The 19,698-nt window shown below is 38.3% G+C and overlaps 1 protein-coding gene across 7 annotated transcripts in view; it reads left to right on the top strand.

Moving 5' to 3' along the window:
- AKAP9 (A-kinase anchoring protein 9) overlaps positions 1–19,698 on the top strand; it is a 172,669-nt gene that overhangs the window by 18,216 nt on the left and 134,755 nt on the right. For 6 of the 7 annotated variants that reach the window (XM_036247035.1, XM_036247034.1, XM_036247037.1 and 3 more), the window contains exons 2-7: positions 1,380–1,631; positions 6,484–6,528; positions 16,225–16,278; positions 16,635–16,805; positions 17,613–17,768; positions 18,614–18,811. In XM_036247035.1, the coding sequence (XP_036102928.1) occupies positions 1,380–1,631; positions 6,484–6,528; positions 16,225–16,278; positions 16,635–16,805; positions 17,613–17,768; positions 18,614–18,811 (876 nt within the window). The remainder of the gene's footprint in view (positions 1–1,379; positions 1,632–6,483; positions 6,529–16,224; positions 16,279–16,634; positions 16,806–17,612; positions 17,769–18,613; positions 18,812–19,698) is intronic. The other variant, XM_036247033.1, reaches the window with a different exon arrangement.

Raw genomic sequence — 19,698 nt, 5'->3', positions numbered from 1 at the left:
ATTTGTATCAGGCGTAGAAAGTCTTCTTTTAAAATAAATTTAAATGAGAAAAGCACACAAGTTTAAACATGTTAAGTAAATGATAAGTGTGAGTGCCACTAGGACCTGGCATAAATTCTGATGAATAAGGGATGAGAAGCACTGTTGTTTGATATTAAAATTATTTCTAATTTCCCATTATAAACAAGGCTGCAGTGATCATTTGTATAGCTAAATCTTTTTGCATGGACTAATTATTAGTAGAAGTCCTAGAAATCCACAAAGCAAATTTACTTAGAGTGCTTTATTTTTATATAATCTCACGTCCAGAGTTTATACTCTTAGCAAACGCTAAATGAGAGTGCTGTTTTCCCTTATTCTGTCCAATTCTGGGCTAATTTTTTTTTTCTTTAGACCTGACATTTTTAGTTCTCCTTAATATTTGAAAAGCATTAAATCAGAAATACTTAATTTTTTTGCAATTCAATAGTTATTTGTATATTAAAGACTAACAGTTCTTTATTATTTATTTATTTTTAATAAATAAATAATCTTTACCCAAGGATATTTTTCCATTGCTTTTTAGAGAGAATGGAAGGGAGGGAAGGAGCGGGGAAAGAGAGAAAGAGAAACAGAAACATCGATGTGAGAGAGACACTTAGGTTGCCTCCCACAGGTGCCCTGACAGGGGCCAGGGATGGACCTGCAACCCAGGTACATGCCCTTGACCAGGAATTGAACCCGATACCCTTTGGTGTACAGGCTGACTCTCACACTGACCAGGGTTGTCCTTTATTTTGTCATCATTTTAGTGATGGTTTAAAGAAAGTGACTCCAAAGCAATTTTTTTCTTAGTGATGATAAAGAAAAATTATCTTGCCTACCTGTATGGCTCAGTGGATTGAGTGTCAGCCCAGGGACTGAGGTCCCAGTTTGATTTCTGGCCAAGGCACATGCCTAAGTTGTGGGCTCAATCCCCAGTAGGGAGTGTACAGGAGGCAGCCCATCGATGTTTCTTTCTTTTTTTTTTTTATCCTCACCCGAGGACACTTTCCCATTTTTTGTTCAGGTAGAGTGGGGAGGGAGAGAGAGGAACAGAGAGAGAGAGAGAGAGAAACATCGATGTGAAAGGAACACACCGAGTTGACCGACACACCCGCATGACCGACCAGGTCCGGGGACAAACTGCAACTGAGGTACAGGCCCTTAGCGGGAACCGAACCCGGGTCTCTCAGGACCGCAGGTCGACGCTCTTACCGCTGAGCCAAACCGGCCAGGGCGATGTTTCTTTCTAACATCTATGTTTCTCTCTCTCTCTCCCTTCCTCTAAAAAATCAGTAAAAACATTTTTTTTAAAAATTATTTTGACAGTAATGATAGTCTTTTTCTTTTTTTGGTAGCTTGCCCAGTTTCGACAAAGGAAAGCTCAATGTGATGGGCAGAATCCTTCTAAGAAGAAAAAGAAGAAGACTACTTCAAGCAGTAAACTTGATGTATCAGCATACCATGCTTTGAGTATTGAGCAACCACCGAGTGATGAGATGTATATGAATAGTTCTCAAGGAGTAGGATCAGTTGTGACTCCTGAATCCACAGTAATGAGAAGTCTACACAGTGGAGAAATAATCAAACATGACCAGTTCTTTGTTGAAGTAAGTATTCATCCAGATTTTTTAACATTAAAATTGTAAGTGGAAAGTTGTAATGACAACACTCATTAGCACCCTGTGCAATTTTTATGAGCTTGATTCAATAAACATTTATTGAGCAGCTGTTATACACCAAGGATTGAGTACCAAGGATACAAAGGTAAATATGCAGTCCCTGCCCATTAGGAAAGTTAGTCTAATGGGGAGGGCAGATGTAAGTTAGGCCATGTACTCTGATTAGAGTTATGCTACCAACAATGTACATGGTACCCTAGAGAATGCCCCAGTCAGCCTTGTGTGGTTATTTAGCTAGAGGCAGAGAAGTAGGGGACACAGTCTTAGTGCCAAAGAGATTGCTTTCACAAAGACATGAAACAGTGTGATGTGATTTGGAAACCATAGTAGTTTAGTTTTAAATGGATCACATAGGGATGGGGATGGGATGGTGGTAATGCTGAAGGACATTACCTGGTCCATAGAAAGCTCTCAATAAATACTAATTTTCTCCCTCTCTTTAGCGATGTTATTTTACAGAATATAGAGATGAAGGAGAAGTTAAGAGTGGATTAGGATGGTGGATATGATGGTGGAACTACCAACGAAAACCAAGAGTAGAGAATGATGCAGTGCTTAGGAGGATAAGGAATTTGGATTGTGCCTTGGTATATTTATGTGGAAACAGAAAGATTTAGACAGGGGATTTGAGTTTCAGGAGTGTCAGGAGTATCAGATTTGTTATTCATCATAAGAATGTATCTTTTTGAATTTTTCCTACTTAGAATTTATTGAGCATCTTGGGTGTATAGATTCATGTTTTTCATTAATTTGGGAGGCTTTCAGCCATTATGTCCTTATATATGCTTTCTGTCCCATTCTTTCCTCTCCTTCTAGGTCTTCTGTTATGCATATGTTAGTATATTTGATACTGTTGCACAGATTTCTGATTCTCTTCATTTTTCTTCATCCTCTTTTTTTCTATTTTTTTCCTTGGACTGGGTAATTTCAATTGAACTATTTTTCAGTTTGCTGATTTTTTATTCTTCATCCTTACATCTGCTATTAAGCCCTGCTAGTGAATTTTTCATATCAGTTATTTATTTATTTTTTAAATCCTCACCCGAGGATATTTTTCCATTTGTCTTCAGATAGAGTGGAAGGGAGGGAGGCAGGAAGGGGGGGACAGAGAGAGGGAGAAACATCGATGTGAGAAAGACACATTGACTGGCTGCCTCCCACATGATCTGACCAGGGCTGGGGTTCTAGCCACTACTGAGGTATGTGCCCTTGACTGGAATCGAACCCATGACTCTTTGGTCCACAGGCCGATGCTCTAACTGCTGAGTCCAACCAGCCAGGACTCATTTCAATTATTTTTAACACTAGAATTTCTTTTTGGTTCTTTTGTACATTTTTTCTCTTTATTGATATTCTCTATTCTGGTGAGACATTTTTATAATTTTCTTCAGTTTTTTAGATATTTCACTTACTTGACTATGTTTAAAATAGGTAGTTTAAAGTCTGTTTATTTTTTAAATTTTTTAAAACTTATTTTTATTGTTGAATGTATTACAGATGTTTCTCATTTTTCCCCTATTGCTCCCTCCTCCCCACTCCCGCCCCCCTCCTTCCTTTCTTCACACTGTTGTCTGTGTCTATTGATTATGCATATATACATATAAGTTTTTGGTTTATTTCTTCCCACATCCCACCCCCCTTCCCTTTGAGGATTGTCAGTCTAACAACCAATTTGTACTTCTTAATCCCTTCACCTTTTTCACCCATTCCCCCAACCCCCCTCCCATCTGGCAACCAACAAAATGTTCTCTATATCTATGAGAATGTTTCTGTTCTGCTTGTTCATTTTATTTGTAGATTCAATTGTTGATAGATATGTATTGATTGCCATTTTGTTTGTTCATATTTTTTATCTTTTTCTCCAAGAAGACCCTTCATCATTTCATATAATAATGGTTTGGTGGTGATGAATTCCTCTAGCTTTTCCTTGTCTGGGAAACTTTATATGGCCATCGATTCTAAATAACAGCTTTGCAGGATAGAGTAATCTTGGTTGTAGGTTCTTGCTTTTCATCACTCTGAATATTTCTTGCCACTCCCTTCTGGCCTGCAAAGTTTCTTTTGAGAAATCAGCTGACAGTCTAATGGGAACTCCCTTGTAGGTAACTAACTGCTTTTCTCTTGCTGCTTTTAAGAGTCTCTCTTTGTCTTGAACCTTTTGCATTTTGATGATGATGTGTCTTGGTGTGGGCCTCTTGGGGTTTATCTTGTTTGGGACTCTCTGTGCTTCCTGGACTTGTATGTCTGTTTCCTTCACCAAGTTAGGGAAGTTTTCTGCCATTATTGTTTCAAATAGGTTTTCGATTTCTTGTTCTCTCTCTTCTCCTTCTGGCACCGCAAGATGCGAATGTTGGTATGCTTGCAGTTGTCCCAGAGGCTCCTTACACTATCCTCATTTTATTGGATTCTTTTTTCTTTTTGCTGTTCTGATTGTGTGTTTTTTGCTTTCTTATATTTCAAATCAATGTTTACTTCTTGGCTTTACCTACTCTGCTATTGAATCTGTATAAATTATTCTTTATTTCAGTTATTGCCTCCTTCATTTCTGACTATGCATCCTTCATTTCTGACTGGTCCTTTTTTATGCTGTTGAGGCCCTCACTAGGTTCATTTAAGTTCTAAGCTCACTGAGCATCCTTATAAGCAGTGTTTTGAACTCTGCATCTGTTAGGTTGCTTTTCTCCATTTCACTTAGTTCTTTTCCAGGGGTTTTGTTCTGTTCTTTCATTTGGGACCTGTTTCTTTGTCTCCTCATTTTGGCTGCCTCCCTGTGTTTGTTTCTGTGTATTACTTAATGAGAGATTGGGGCTAGCTGAGACCAGATGCTTGCTTGTTTGAAAGAATTTAGGAAAACCTGAAGCAGGATCCAAGACAGACCAATCCTGTGGTAAAGCAACTGGCAACAGCTTGGATGGGCCTGAAAGTTGGGTGGGGCGTGGGCCTCAGGGAATCACCATGGTGGGGTAGACAGTGTGAGCCAGGTTGCTGGAGTCCCAGATATGGCGGCCGTCTCCTGTCTGCCTGCTGTCCAGGGAAGAGCTCACCAAAGGAACAAAGGCCTCTGACAGCACGTCTGTCCAGGAGAAAGCTGCCTCTCTAGCCCTCACTCCCATGCCAAACACCTCAGTTCTTCTCCAAATGTCTCTGGTGTCTTTCATGCTGCCTACCCCACGCTGGAGCCTGGAGGGAACTAGTCTGAGTACGTCTGTGCGCGGGCCCTTGAAGAGGAGCTGCCTGGGGCTCCAGCCACCTCAGCCTCAGTTCCCACTGGTTTTACAGCCAGAAGTTATGGGGATTCTCTTCCTGGCACTGGAACCCTAAGCTGGGCTTGGTGTGGGATGGAGACCACTCACCCCTCAGGGAGGACCTTCCCAGCTGAGGTGTCCTCCTGATTTTTATCTGCCACACATGGGTGTGGGACCAGCTCTAAAGTCTGTTTATGAAGTCCAGTATCTGTGTTTCCTCAGGGACATTTTCTACTGACTGCTGTTTTTCTCATGTTTGGGCCATACTTTCTTTTTTATTTGTATATCTTTAAATTTTCAGTTGAAATCTGGACCTATTCAATAATATGACACTTACTGGTGCTTGATTTGGTTTGAAGATGTGTTCATTTTTTCTGCATTTGGCTTCTTGATTAGTTTTAGCATTTCGAGTACAGAGTGTCTTCTTATCCTCAGTGCCACTGTTTTTAGTACACAATATGCATAAGCAAGTGAACCATGAGAGCTTCTGTCATGAAAATATTTTAGATTTAAAAGGGGTCATGTGCCCTGGCCGATTTGGCTCAGCGGTTAGAGCATTGGCCTGCGGTTCAGAGAGACTTGGGTTTGGTTCCCGCTAAGGGTTGCAGGTTGTCCCTGGCCCTGGTTGGTCGCGCGGGTGGCAGCCACTCAGTGTGTCCTTTCATGTTGATGTTTCTCTGTCTCTCTCTTCCTCTCTCTCCCTCCCACTCTATCTGAACATAAAATGGAAAAATGTCCTTGGGTGAGGATAAAAAAAAAAGGGGGGGGTCATGTGAATTTGGAACCACTGCTATAGAATTTTAGATTGGAGTAGAGCTTATTTCTGTTCCTAGCATCCATTACTACATCATAGAGGAGGTAGATTTAAAACTTGGTCTTAAATGATGAATAAAATTGCCATTAGTAGATGAGAAAGGAGACAGTGATGGTTCGTTCATATATGTTGAATGAAGAGGTGAAATGTCTGGGTCTTCTTTCTCACATAAGAGGAACATGAGTGAAAGCAGTGAACATTTTGGTTTCTTCCTTGACTCTTCCTAGCCAGTACTTCTCAGCTAAGGGCAGCTTGGAAAAGCCACTCACTTGATACCAAATCCCAGTGGTGTAAGGATGAAGCAAGAATATCTTCAAAAGTGCTTTGTAAGCTGCAAAGGTGTTAGTAACAACAAAAATTATTTTTCTTCAAGTTGTTAGTATTTTTCTAACATCAAGATTTGATGATTTTTCCACAAAGGCCAGGGCTGTGTGAGGATATCTTAATTGATGCTTTTGTCTTACAAATGATTCTTAGTGATACAAGACCTGTGTGAAAGTACCTCTTGATACTTTTATATATAGAAAAATGCTGAGTGTTAAATTTTAGATGTATTTTCTCATTCTTAGTGAAAATTTTAAATATCTGAATAATTTTTACAGTTTTTAGTGATACTTTTATGTGAGTTTTCTGTCATTAGTACCAATAGTAATATGTTAACAAAATACAATACTTAGGTGGAGAAAGGCCTTAATGTAATTGGTTTTTACTTCTGTTTTAGCCGGAAAGTGAAATTTCAACCACAGCTGATGATTATAGTTCAGAGGTAAGAATAAATAATAATATGATTGACATTTTATATTATTCTTAAAACTATTATTGATTATTAGTACTTCTTATAGCTCACATGGTTTTATATTTTTATAAATATTACAAAATATAGCATTACATGATATAATATAAAAGACCCAGAAAACCTGAAGATTATGTTTTTCTGATATATCTTTTTGTTTGTTTGTTTTTTGGTACGTGCCCCTAGTGGGAACTGAACCCAGGACTCTCTGGTCAGCAGGGCGAAGCTCCAACCACTGAGCCAAACTGGCCAGAGCTTTTTTTTCAGATTATTAACTAGGGTCTTAAATCTGTATGAATAGCTTGGTCCTTAATTAGATAAATGCCTTTTTTTTTTTTTTTAGTTTCTAGGAGTGTTTGATACTGGTTATGTATTATAAGGTACCCATATTTAACATAGGAAACATTTCATAACAAAGGCTATTTCATTTTGACTAGTGCTTTTACAAATGCTTGAAATTTATATAAATATATTTATTTAAATTAATGTTGCAGTAGCGATTTTTAATTTAAGTGATGAAAGCTGATATAGGCATTGGCCACTTTAGGAAATGCTTTCTTTATGTGTTAGTAATAAATGTCATTTTATTAATTTTTGCTTATCCTTTTAGATATGATTGTTATTTCTTTGGTCCAGAATATGAGGACATGGAAAAATATTCCTTACTCTGAATGGTTCAGTAAATCAGTGTATTCCATAAGTTTTGATTTATTGTAGGTTTCTAATATTAAAATATAACTTTATGTTCTCAAATGAACATATTACTTTTTCGGATTGCTAATGGGAGTGAAAACTTTGACGCTTCAAAAATGTAATGTGTTTAAAAGCTGGGAATATACTTATTAGTAATATGGTCAGGAAAATAATTAACCAGGGTTAAATAAATAAATTGGTGCCCTATTTAGGCTACATAAAGTTGCCTCTACATAAGGTATCCTTCTGACTTTGAATTTGGGCTTATATATGAAAACACTGGTTTGCCTTATAGCTTGTCTTTCTTCATTGAAAGTTTCAGATACTTGGTGCTTCAGCTACCTATGTCTTTGAGGCATCCCAGAACTCCACAAAGTGTATTTTTTTCTTAACACCAAAGTGAAATTTTTATAAGCCATGTGTCTATAGGTCAGACTATCTCATACAGACTATTTCATATCTCCTATGAAATATCATTAACATTTACATAGCCAGTTTTTTACTTTGAGAAAAAGAATCAAATTTAATTTTTATTACTATAGATTTAAAAGCTAAAGACATCAAAAGATTGTCATTTTAAAGTTCTTATTGTGGCCCTGGCCAGTTTGGCTCAGTAGTAGGAGCATCAGTTCATGGAACAAAGAGTCTCAGATTCAACTCCTGGTCGAGGGCACATACCTGCATTGCGTGTTCCATCCCCGGCCCTAGTCAGAGTTGTGCGAGAGGCAGCCAATCAGTTTGTCTCTCTCACATCCATGTTTCTCTCTCTCTCTCTCCCTCCCACTCTATCTAAAAACAATCAATGGGAAAAAAGTCCTCAGGTGAGGATTAACATTTTTTTTTTCATTATGAAAATATAGCCCTGGACGGTTTGGCTCAGCAGTTAGAGCGTTGGCCTGCGGTACAGAGGGAACCGGGTTCGGTTCCTGCTAGGGGCATGTACCTTGGTTGTGGTTTGTCCCCGGCCCTGGTTGGGTTGTGCGGGTGGCTGCCACTTGATGTGTCCCTTTCATGTCGATGTCTCTCTCTCTCTTTCTTCCTCTCTCTCCCTCCCACTTTATCTGAACAAAAAACAAAAACAATGTTCTTGGGTGAGGATAAAAAAGAAAATATAAACTAATAATATTAGAAATTCTTGTTACAATAAGATACTTTTTGCTTAAAATTTTTAATTAAACTGGTGGGAGGGAGGGAGAGAGAGAGAGAGAGAGAGAGAGAGAGAGAGATTGATGTGAGAGAGCGACATCGATTGGTTGCCTCCTGCACAATCACAACCAGGGCTGGGGATCAAACCTGTAACCTGGGTACATGCCGTTGGCCAGGAATTGAACCCACGGATCTTTGGTCCACAGGTCAACACTCTAACCACTGACACAAACTGGCCAGGGTAAGCCTTTTTTTTTTTTTAGAGAGAGAGAGAGAGGAAGGAGAGGGAAAGAGAGAGAAAAAAAACATTCGTGTGACAATGAAATATCTATTGGCTGCCTCCTGTATGCTCCCTACTGGGCATCAAGCTCACAACCTGGGCATGTGCCCTGACTGGTAATCAAACCAGCAACCCTTCAGTACATGGGATGATGCCCAACCAACTGAGTCACACCAGCTGAGGCCTCCAGAATGTTTTGAAGAAAGACTGTATAGTGGTCTCCAGCTATCCATGCCCTACTGCCCCTTCCACAAGGCCCAAACTCTGTAGGTGAGGCAATTGGATGGGGTAGTGGGTCCCCTTCTTGGGGATAGTGTGTTTAGGCATTCAGTGGGGAGAATGTGGCCCCTAGTCCAGAGCCGTATGACTAGTAATTGCTGGAGTTTCTAACTCATAGATCCCCCAGGAGGAACGTGCTATCAGTTCAGGTCTGATGCAGCTGTCCCCATTGTAGGAGCAACCTCAGCTCAGCGGGCCTCCGGGACTTGGGAAAACAGATCAAGACAATCTTCCCTTAGTGGTAGCGTTGGCTCAACCTTTGGAAAGGGAGCAAGTTCTATGCTTCCTCTCAGCTCCATAGCCCCACTCCCTTGAGCCCCTGACCAGAGCCTCTTAGGGAAATGTGCTCTGAAGGTCCTAGCTCTAAGTGGATTTCCCTTTGTCCCCTGGGACAAAGCCGAGTGGGGCTCTTGAGAAGAAGAAACAAAACAGTCTCCCATTGGGAGGTGTGCTGGCCGAGCCTGCAGGTGGATGGGGAGACTGGCCCCTATTCCAAAGCCTCACAGTTCAGTGTCTGAGTGTCTGCCTATATTTTCTCCGGAGGAAGAGTATACCAAATGTCCCTCTTGTGAACATCAACAGTCCTTTCTGCTGGACTTAGGCTTGGTAGGGTGGTATTGCCAGTATTTGGAGGAGTGGATCAGTGTACTCCTCAGGCTGGTGCTATAAGAACAGGAGTGCTGGATCTTGGGAAGATGGTGCCTGAGGGCAGTGTGGGATATTGATTCAGGACTGGGACTTCAGTAGCTGACCCTCCAACTCTCTTTGGTGCCACTCCATCCAGGTCTTCTCTATGACTCCCATATGCCAAGTCGCCTTCCCCTTACTGGAGCCCCTTCCGGGCGAGTGCCTGGGAGCAAGTTTTTGTGTGTTGGTCTTTTAGGAGAGCACCTGGGATTCTGGCAGACTCCATCCTCTTCCTGGTGGACAGAGTCCCCACTGGAGGAGATGAGTGTAGTTTTCACCTACTCCACAGCCATCTTGAAAACCTACAAATAGTATTTAAAAATAAGTCTTACAGATAAAAGTTAGAACATATTGATCATGGTCAACAATAGGAATATTTTATATATGTGTGTTGAATTTTGTATATTTGCCTATACAGTTAAATATATGTGTATTGTTATATACATGAAAATTGTGTGCATGAATAAATATATACATACCCATACATATTTTTGCATATATACACATATATGTGCATCTTTTTCAAACAAAAGTTTCAGGCAAGATACTTTCCTTTACTGTGTGACATATCATCCATTGATACATTTTCTTTTTTTTTCAATATTGATTTTAGAGAAAGAGGAAGGGAGAGGGAGAGAGAGACAGAAACATCGATGAGATAAAACATTGATTGGCCACCTCCCGCATGCTCCCCACTGGGGATCAGGCTCACAACCTGGGCATGTGCCCTGACTGGGAATGGAACCGGCGACCTTTTGGTGCATGGGTCGATGCCCAACCAGTGAGCCACACCGGCTGGGAGATACTTTTTCTTCTTAATGCTGGTCACAAAACTAAATTGATTAACTAACTTATAGTTTTATAAGGCAGTGACTTAGAAGATTACATTGAAAAAAGATAGTTGTGAAATAATTTTTGTCAGATATTTGAATCATAACCCCTGTAATACTATATCTGTTGGGCCTGGATTATATACTTTGAGAAACTTACATATTCACTATGTCTATAAAATACAGTAGAAAAATGTATAGTTCATGAAATGTTTGATATTATCTCATGAAGATTGCTAATGTGGATACTGGTTGAATCTAGGATACTCTTAGGCTAGTTTTGAGGCTTTAGCCATTCCATTTAATGATGTTAGACTGGTTTGGTTTGACTGAGCTAGAATTCAGGGGACTTCCCAGCCATATTCTCCCTTTCAGGAGCCATAAGAAGCATCAGTAGACCAAATATATAAACCAAAGAATAAGTCACACACACTGTAATACTTTTCATATTGGAACTCTTAAGGCATTACTTTTCAGTAACCACTCCCACGCCCCTGCAGATGAAATTACTTTTTAGGCAACACATACATAGAGGTGGGAAAAGTAAATTAATATTAATAATAATAACAATAATAAATAATACAGTAATTAATATATAGTGCAAGAATAAATTTGTTTTGTGTACTCACAACTATAAATTTACTTTTGCCCACCACTGTATTATAACCACTACAAATGCCAGATTTTCAGTTTATTAATCTTGGCTGCTCTGGTTTGCATTTGAGTCTTCTAAAATTTCAGAGTTACATAGTTTTAATCATAGACTACATACCACATACTTTTTTTTTTTCTTTATTGATTTTTAGAGAGGAAAGGAGAGGGAGAGAGAGAGAGAATCATTGATGAGAGAGAACATCGATTGGCTGCCTCCTGTATGCCCCCTACTGGGGATCAGGCCCACAACCTGGGCATGTGCCCTGACTGGGAATCAAAACAGCAACCTCTTGGTGCGTGGGTCGACACTCAACCACACAGGCTGGGCCACATACTTATTTTGTATTTTGTCTAAATATCACTGTATTCAGATCTCAGCTTCATCACTACCAAGCTGAATTTGGGTACATCTCTTAAATTCAAAAACACAGTTTCCTTACCTATAAACAGGGGTATTAATATCTACCTCACAGGGTAGTTGAGAAGGTTAATTAATAATATTTAGTATGGTGTTTTACATATAAAAAACAGCTAAGCTTATTGTTGTTTGTTACTACTCAGTAAAAATATGCTTTTCTTGCCCTGGCCAGTTTGGCTCAGCGGTTAGAGCGTCGGCCTGCGGTCTGGAGAGACCCAGGTTCGGTTCCCGCTAAGGGCGCGTACTTCGGTTGCAGTTTGTCCCTGGCCCTGGTTGGTTATGCGGGTGGCAGCCACTCGATGTGTCCCTTCACGTAGATGTTTCTCTCTCTCTCTCCCTTCCTCTCTCTCCCTCCCACTCTATCTGTACAAAAAATGGAAAAATGTCCTCGGGTGAGGATAAAAAAAAAAAAAAAATGCTTTTCTTCATACTAAGTGTATATGAAACAAGTGAGTGATAAGAATTCTTTTATCAAGTTATTCTCAGAAGGATTTCAGATTCTGATTATATATTTAGTTAGAACTTAATTTGGAAATTTTATGTATATAGATCTGGTTTGAGCTTAATGCTCTTAACTTCCATGGCTCATATACTTACTGGAAAAATGGACTCAAACCTACAAAGAATTAGATAGTTTTATCCTATGACCTACTTACTATCTGTTTTGTATAAATATATATCCAATTATTTATACTAGAGAAATCAGACTAAATAAAAAGTATCCTCTTATTAATTAATTTTAATTACACATGATCTGTTTAGTCCTCGAAGGGATATTTAATATTCATAATGCCATATTTACATGAAATATTTTTATTGATACTCTTTGAACAGAAAGTGTGAAATGCTACAGGCAACATAGAGACAAGACAGGTAGATAAATATGCTTTGCTATGTGTAGAATGAGTGTACAATTCCATTATAGATTTCATATAATTGTTTAATACTTCCCAACCAAGGCACTTGTATGATGCATAACATTTATGAAATGACTGGCTGGAGTTTGAGGCACTGTCTATAGCCATAAAATAAAGTAAACTTAGCTTTTCTCTTTTTATACTTCATATCATTTTATTTTTCTCCCTAGCTGCCTTAGCTTTACTGAGGTATAATTGGCAATTTATTTTTTTATTTTTTTTATTTTTATTTTTTTATCCTCACCCGAGGACATTTTTCCATTTTTTGTTCAGGTAGAGTGGGAGGGAGAGAGAGGAACAGAGAGAGAGAGAGAAACATCGACTTGAAAGGGACACATCGAGTGGCTGCCACCCACACGACCAACCAGGGCCAGGGACAAACTGCAACCGAGGTACATGCCCTTAGCAGGAACCGAACCCGGGTCCCTCTGGACCGCAGGCTGATGCTCTAACCGCTGAGCCAAACTGGCCAGGGCTGTAATTGGCAATTTAAATTGTATATATATTTAAGGTGTGCAGTATGATGTTTGATATTCAGCTTTGATTTTGAATGGATAATCTTAACTTTGGTAGTTACTTGGCTCCAGGTCCCTGAATCAGGTAGGACTTAAACTCCTGTAATTTCCATGAACTTTTATGAACCATCAGATCCTTCTTACTTGTTATTAAAACATCAATTATTAATTTTTGTGAATGTACTACCATATAAGGGTAAGGTAATAATCATAAATAAATTAAATAGTGAGTTTTTTTATGCTTTATGTTCATTGAAAGAAAAAGTTTTGTGTGAGTGCCATTTTAGTTTTAAAATAAAAATCTTTTCTATGATTTTTTTCTGAATAGTAGCACAATATTTTTATGAGATATGTATCTGTACAGAACATTTTAATACTTAAAATGTACCTGTTTGTACTTTCACAAATCTTCAAGTTGTCTGTACAGATTGAGTAAATTTGTGAATTCGGAAAGAATATATTAAGAGTAGCCTAAAAGTTAAATAATTTTGACAAATGCCACACTGAAAAAGGACATTAAGAGAGTTGATTATTTTGTTTGTTTGTTAATTCTCACCCTAGGATATTTTTCCATTGATTTTTAGATAGAGAGGGAAGAAGAGGGCGAGAGAGAGAGAAAGAGAAACACCTATGTGAGAGAGACACATTGACTGGTTGCTCCTAAATGACCCTGGGCCAGGGATCGAACCTGCAACACAGGTATATGTCCTTGACTGGAAATCAAATCTGAGACCCTTCGGTCCATGGGCTGATGCTCTAATGCTAAGCCAAACTGCCCAGGGCAGAGAAGTTGATCTTTTTCTTCAGTGAAGGAGTCTATTAATCTAATCTACATGTTTTAAGTTATTAATTTACTTTTCTTATTATGGTTTACCAAGTACTGTGTTAATAGGCCAATATAAAAAGAAATGTTCTACCCTTTACGTATCAATAAAATAACTATCTGCATTAAAAAATAATTTATTGCTAACTGTTAATGATCCTAATATTCTGTTGATGTTTCTGTTCTAACTTTGAAACATGTTTTTTAGTTTCCTTCTGAATAATCTATTACCTATATACATGATATTTAATCTTTACAAGTTACTAACGTTGCCCTGGTCAATTTGGCTCATCAGTTAAGCATCGGCCCGCAGACTGGAGAGTCCTGGGTTCGGTTTCTGCTAAGGGCGCATACCTCGGTTGCAGTTTGTCCCCGTCCCTGGTTGGGGTCGTGTGGGTGGCAACCACTCGATGTGTCTCTCTCACTTGATGTTTCTCTCCCTCTCTCCCCCTCTCTCCCTCCCACTCTATCTGAAGATAAATCCAAAAATATCCTCGGGTGAGGATAAAAAAAAAAGTTAACATTGACAAGATTTTTGTATTTATTGTAACATATAATTAAGTTTTGAAAATATGCGTGTAGTAATTTAAGCCAATACACATGCATTGGTCAGGTGTAAAATTTTATTAAGTTAGAAAAAAATTAAGCTTCATGTTGGTTACATAATGTGTTAGATACTATTTTAAACAATTAACTAATTTATGTAATAGTAATATCACCACTTAAAGGAATATCTGTTGTTTAATATATTTGAAGATATTAATGAAATCCATTTTGTTATGTTGTTACTCTCAAGTTTTAGTAGGCACTTATCAAAATGCTTCATTTCAGAGTCAAGAAAAGCTAACTGAAATTTAGAAGAATTTAATTTGAAAGGTATTGCAAGTGACTTGGCATTAATAATCTTAATAGAGGTGGTGGTACTCCTGTCTTCTGATAATTTTGACAGATTTTAATACTGTGTTGCCATAATGGTGAATTTTTTTTTTGTAACTTTAGCTTTGCTTTTCAGAAATTATCCTTAGAAAAAAACAAAAGAATCAAACTCTGATAAAGAATTCTTAGTTAGGATCTTCACTTTTTATCCTCACCCGAGGACATTTTTCCATTTTTTGTTCCGGTAGAGTGGGAGGGAGAGAGAGGAACAGAGAGAGAGAGAGAGAAACATCGATGTGAAGGGACACATTGAGTGGCTGCCACCCGCACGACCGACCAGGGCCGGGGACAAACTGCAACCGAGGTACGCGCCCTTAGCGGGAACCGAACCCGGGTCTCTCAGGACCGCAGGCCGACGCTCTAACCGCTGAACCAAACCGGCCAGGGCAGGATCTTCACTTTTTAAAAATTTTTATTATTATTTTTAATCTTCACCCGAATATATTTTTTATTTATCTTCAGTGGGAGGGAGAGAAAGGGAGAGAAAGGGAGAAAGAAACTTCAACATGAGAGGGTCACATCGACTGGTTTCCTCATGCATGACCCAGACCAGGGCAGGGGATGAACTACAACTGAGGTACGTGCCCTTGGCTGGAATCGAACCCGTGACTCATTGGTCTGAGGGCCAATGCTCTACTGCTGAACCAAACCAGCCAGGGTAGTATCTTCACTTTTTAAAGTGTTATGGTCCAAATGGATCCAATTCTAGGGTATTCTGTCTTACGTATTTTAGCAGTAAAAACTTCATTATCTTGGATTCTACTCACATAGAATTGTGAATAATTAAGGTGTGAATGGAATAGTGTTCATTTGTGTACTGTGAGTGGGAAGAGGGGACTGTTAAATAGATTAATTGATCTGAAATTAATCTCCCACCAGGTCAACCCTGGAGACATATCTGTCATTCTTCTTCCCACCACAAAATGTCTGTGATAGAGACAGGCAGTAATATGTTATGGAAAATCTCCACATCTGTGGGGTTGGCATGGTTATATAGTACAACCCCCAGGGGACAGTTCTTAGAAGAGCTTTCCCCACCTCTTCATCTCCTATCTCTAGACCTGCCACCAACCGTCACTGAATGTGTACCAGTAAACAGTTTTACTTTAAAACCAATAGGAGTTAATAAAATGTTATTTAAATGATTTTAAGGCAGTGTTTTATAGAAGAGGATCCAGTAGCTTGAAGTTTAGTTATCTTCATGAAGACAAAATAAACACTGCACTTAGAATTTTAAATCACTTAAAAGAAATGTGTAATATAGTGTTTTCTTGCATTGTACGCACTCAAATGTTTGAGGAATGATTGGCATTTGAAATGGTCATAATGTCTTTTAGATACTTAAATTGAATCACTATATCTGTTTTTGCCCATAAGGCATTTTCCCTAAGCATAAAAGAGGCATGAATGTAGTTAGCAGAAATACAGTTGTTAGCTTTAAATAAAATTCTATTTAAAATCATAATATATCAGGAAATTGTTTTTATACAGGTAAATGGTTGCAGTTTTGTGGTGAGAACAGGAAAACCTACAGATTTATTAAGGGTACAGTATTTAAAACTACTCATAATACTAATGTTTTATACTGTTTAAAACCATTTGGCTTACTAACAAAGCTTTTTCTGCATGTACTTCTTTCTGTGGGTGAATCCTATATGCTTTTAATGTTTAACTAAACAAAACTGTCCACCTTTTGTTATAAAACGCAATGTAACAGAATTTGCAGATATCTTGTTTTTGCTTTTGAGGTATATCACATTAACAACAAAGTAGGTTGCCATACCAGTAAACTCCCAGGTGATGAGTGATGTTTTAAAGTGGACTTTGCTTTGAATATTTGAATTCATCTTCCTGAGGAATGTTGCCTGTACTAAATTATTTAACATCTTGGATTGGTTTAGGAAGAAGAATTTGCTGTTGATGATTCTTATTCTGAACATGGAGCACAGTACAATCAGACCAACCTAGAGATGATGGAAAGTGAATTGGTTGGGAAACAGCATGAGACTGAAGAGCTAAACAGAGAACTAGAAGAAATGAGGGCCACCTATGGGACTGAAGGACTGCAACAAGTATGTTTACCTTGTGTGGCTTTTATTACTCACAAAAAACGAAAATAGGAAATTTGAATGATGGTAAATGTACATTCTTTAAAGATGGAATTATTAGATGGTAGCTTACGGTCATCTCATAATATTTGTCCATATGTATATATTTTATAAGCAGCCTCACTTAAAAACAGGATTTCATTAACAAGACTAATAAAAAGTGGACTGTTTTATTTAACTTTATGAGCTAGGTAGGTTGAAATCACTTTAGTAGAGTAGATGTTTTTGTAATCAACCTGAGAGAAAATTATTGTGCAAACCACATCAAAATATGATGAATTAAACTCATTAAAAATGTCAGTGAGTCCTTGTAAGTAACTTCTTATGGTTAAAATGACATCTGTTGTTTTGGCAATCAGTTATAAAAATGAGGTGAAATAAGACATTGATGAGGATGACAATACATTCCAGTTTCATCCTCTCCAGAAAAGAATGAGGATTGAATGTGTGTCTATGACAGTGCTGCCTAGGAACAGATGGAGACATCCTTAAATATAGAGGCGCCGTCCTTCTAAAAGTAGATACATGGATAAGTTAGACCTCTAATATGTTTTGTTTCTAAGTTCAGATAATTGTTTTAAAAGTTGATTTGGAAGTGAAACCAGTTCCTGCAAGTTAATAGCTTTCAAATATGGAAAAGGTTGCTTACAAATTGGAATAAGTTTACTGTTGAGTTTTGAAATCATATTTTTGAAGAACAGATACCTGTAATAATATATTTTGTTTTAAAAAGTAAGTCTAGCACTCATTAGTTTCATTGCTGTCTTTTAGTTACAAGAATTTGAAGCTGCCATTAAACAAAGAGATGGCATCATAACCCAGCTTACTGCTAATTTACAACAGGCAAGAAGAGAAAAGGATGAGACAATGAGAGAATTTTTAGAGTTGACAGAACAAAGTCAAAATTTACAGATTCAATTTCAGCATGTAAGTATTACTAATAGAACAACATTTTTTATTAGATTTTTAGTAAAAATATTAAATATTTTTTTCAGTTTTCAAACAAATTTAAATTTGTTTAAAATTTATTTGCTTATTATGTGTTATTTTGGAAAAACTATTGAATACCTGTTATGTTAACCAGTAATTTAATTAATATTTCTTGAGTGGTTTCTTGCTTTTATTTCTTTGTACTTCTTTGTGTTTTGAAATCCTACAAAACCTTATGTCTGATTGGGTAGAGTTTTGCAGAAATTACCATGTAGTTGCATCCTGCCTTTGCCAGCTCTGGTATGCTTTTATTTTAGAGTCTAAAATGATAAATAGACTTCACGTACTCCATTTACCTTTAATTAAAATCATAGGAACCTAATTGTATTAATCAAGATTTCTGATGATAAGTAATGAAAAATACTTGGAGATAGCTTAAGCAAAAGGGAGGAATTTAATGTAAGGATACAGGCTTATCTTATAGAATTTAAGGCAGACCTGCAACCAGGCCTCTGAAATGGATTGGAATTAGAAATTAGGAAGTCATCAGGAATCCACAAAATACTGTCTTTCAGGACCCATTTCTTTCTGCTTGTTTGCCTCAGTCTTACCTCTCTCATTAGATTAGTTTCTCAGCTTTATCATGGGAAAAATAATCTTATTGGTTCAGATTGAAAAATGTGCTCATACTCCCTGACCAGGCATGGCAGTATGTTTGCTGGGGTCTCAAGCCTGTAAATTCAGCACAGTTCCCAGAAAGAATTGTGAGCCAAGTGAATACACCCAATTCCTTAGTGCAGTCACTTCAGAATTTAATACTGAGGTTTCTTTCTATTTTCAAGTTACAGGCTAGTGAAACTCTGAGAAACAGCACTCATAGTAGTACAGCTGCAGATTTACTACAAGCCAAACAACAAATTCTTACTCATCAGCAACAGCTGGAAGCACAAGACCATCTATTAGAAGATTATAAAAAAAATAAAGAAGACTTCAAAAAGCAAATCAGTTTTTTGCAAGAGAAAATTAAAGCATATGAAATGGTATGTTTATTTTAAAGAGGCCAACTTGTAGCAGCAGCTTTACAATTAACTTTAAAGTTTTTTTTTGTTTGTTTGTTTTTTTTTTATCCTCACCCGAGGATATTTTTCCATTTTTTGTACAGATAGAGTGGGAGGGAGAGAGAGGAAGGGAGAGAGAGAGAGAAACATCGATGTGAAGGGACACATCGAGTGGCTGCCACCCGCACGACCAACCAGGGCCGGGGACAAACTGCAACCGAAGTACGTGCCCTTAGCGGGAACCGAACCCGGGTCTCTCCGGACCGCAGGCCGACGCTCTAACCTCTGAGCCAAACTGGCCAGGGCTAACTTTAAAGTTTTGTATGCAAGTGTTTATCTTCTTGTTATGTACATGAATCACAAAATGTTATAATTCAGAAAAGCTTTTGCCCTGGCCAGTTTGGTTCAGCAGTTAGAGCATCAGCCCTCAGACCAATGAGTTGCGGGTTTGATTCCGGTCAAGGGCACGTACCTCAGTTGCAGTTTGTCTCTGGCCCTGGTTGGGTCGTGTGGGAGGCAGCCAGTTGATATCTCTCATATCGATGTTTCTCTCTCTCTCTCCCTCCCTCCCCTCCTCCTGTTCTGTCTGAAGGTAAGTGGAAAAATATCCTTGGGTGAGGATTTAAAAAGAAAAGGTTTTTATTTATTTCAAAAGCAATTAAGAATCTCACAATAGTAGTTTGAAGATAATACTGAGTTCCTTGAAAGTGATGAGCGTGCCCTGGCCGGTTTCGCTCAGCAGTTAGAGGGTCGGCCTGAGGTCTGGAGAGACCCGGGTTCAGTTCCTGCTAAGGGCATGTACCTCGGTTGCAGTTTGTCCCCGGCCCTGATTGGGTCGTGTGGGTGGTGACCACTCGATGTGTCCCTTT

The sequence above is a fragment of the Molossus molossus genome, unplaced genomic scaffold (assembly GCF_014108415.1).
Source record: "Molossus molossus isolate mMolMol1 unplaced genomic scaffold, mMolMol1.p scaffold_m16_p_7, whole genome shotgun sequence".
NCBI lineage: Eukaryota > Metazoa > Chordata > Mammalia > Chiroptera > Molossidae > Molossus > Molossus molossus.
Note: the sequence above shows the minus strand (reverse complement) of the source record. Positions and strands in the feature narration are given on the sequence as shown.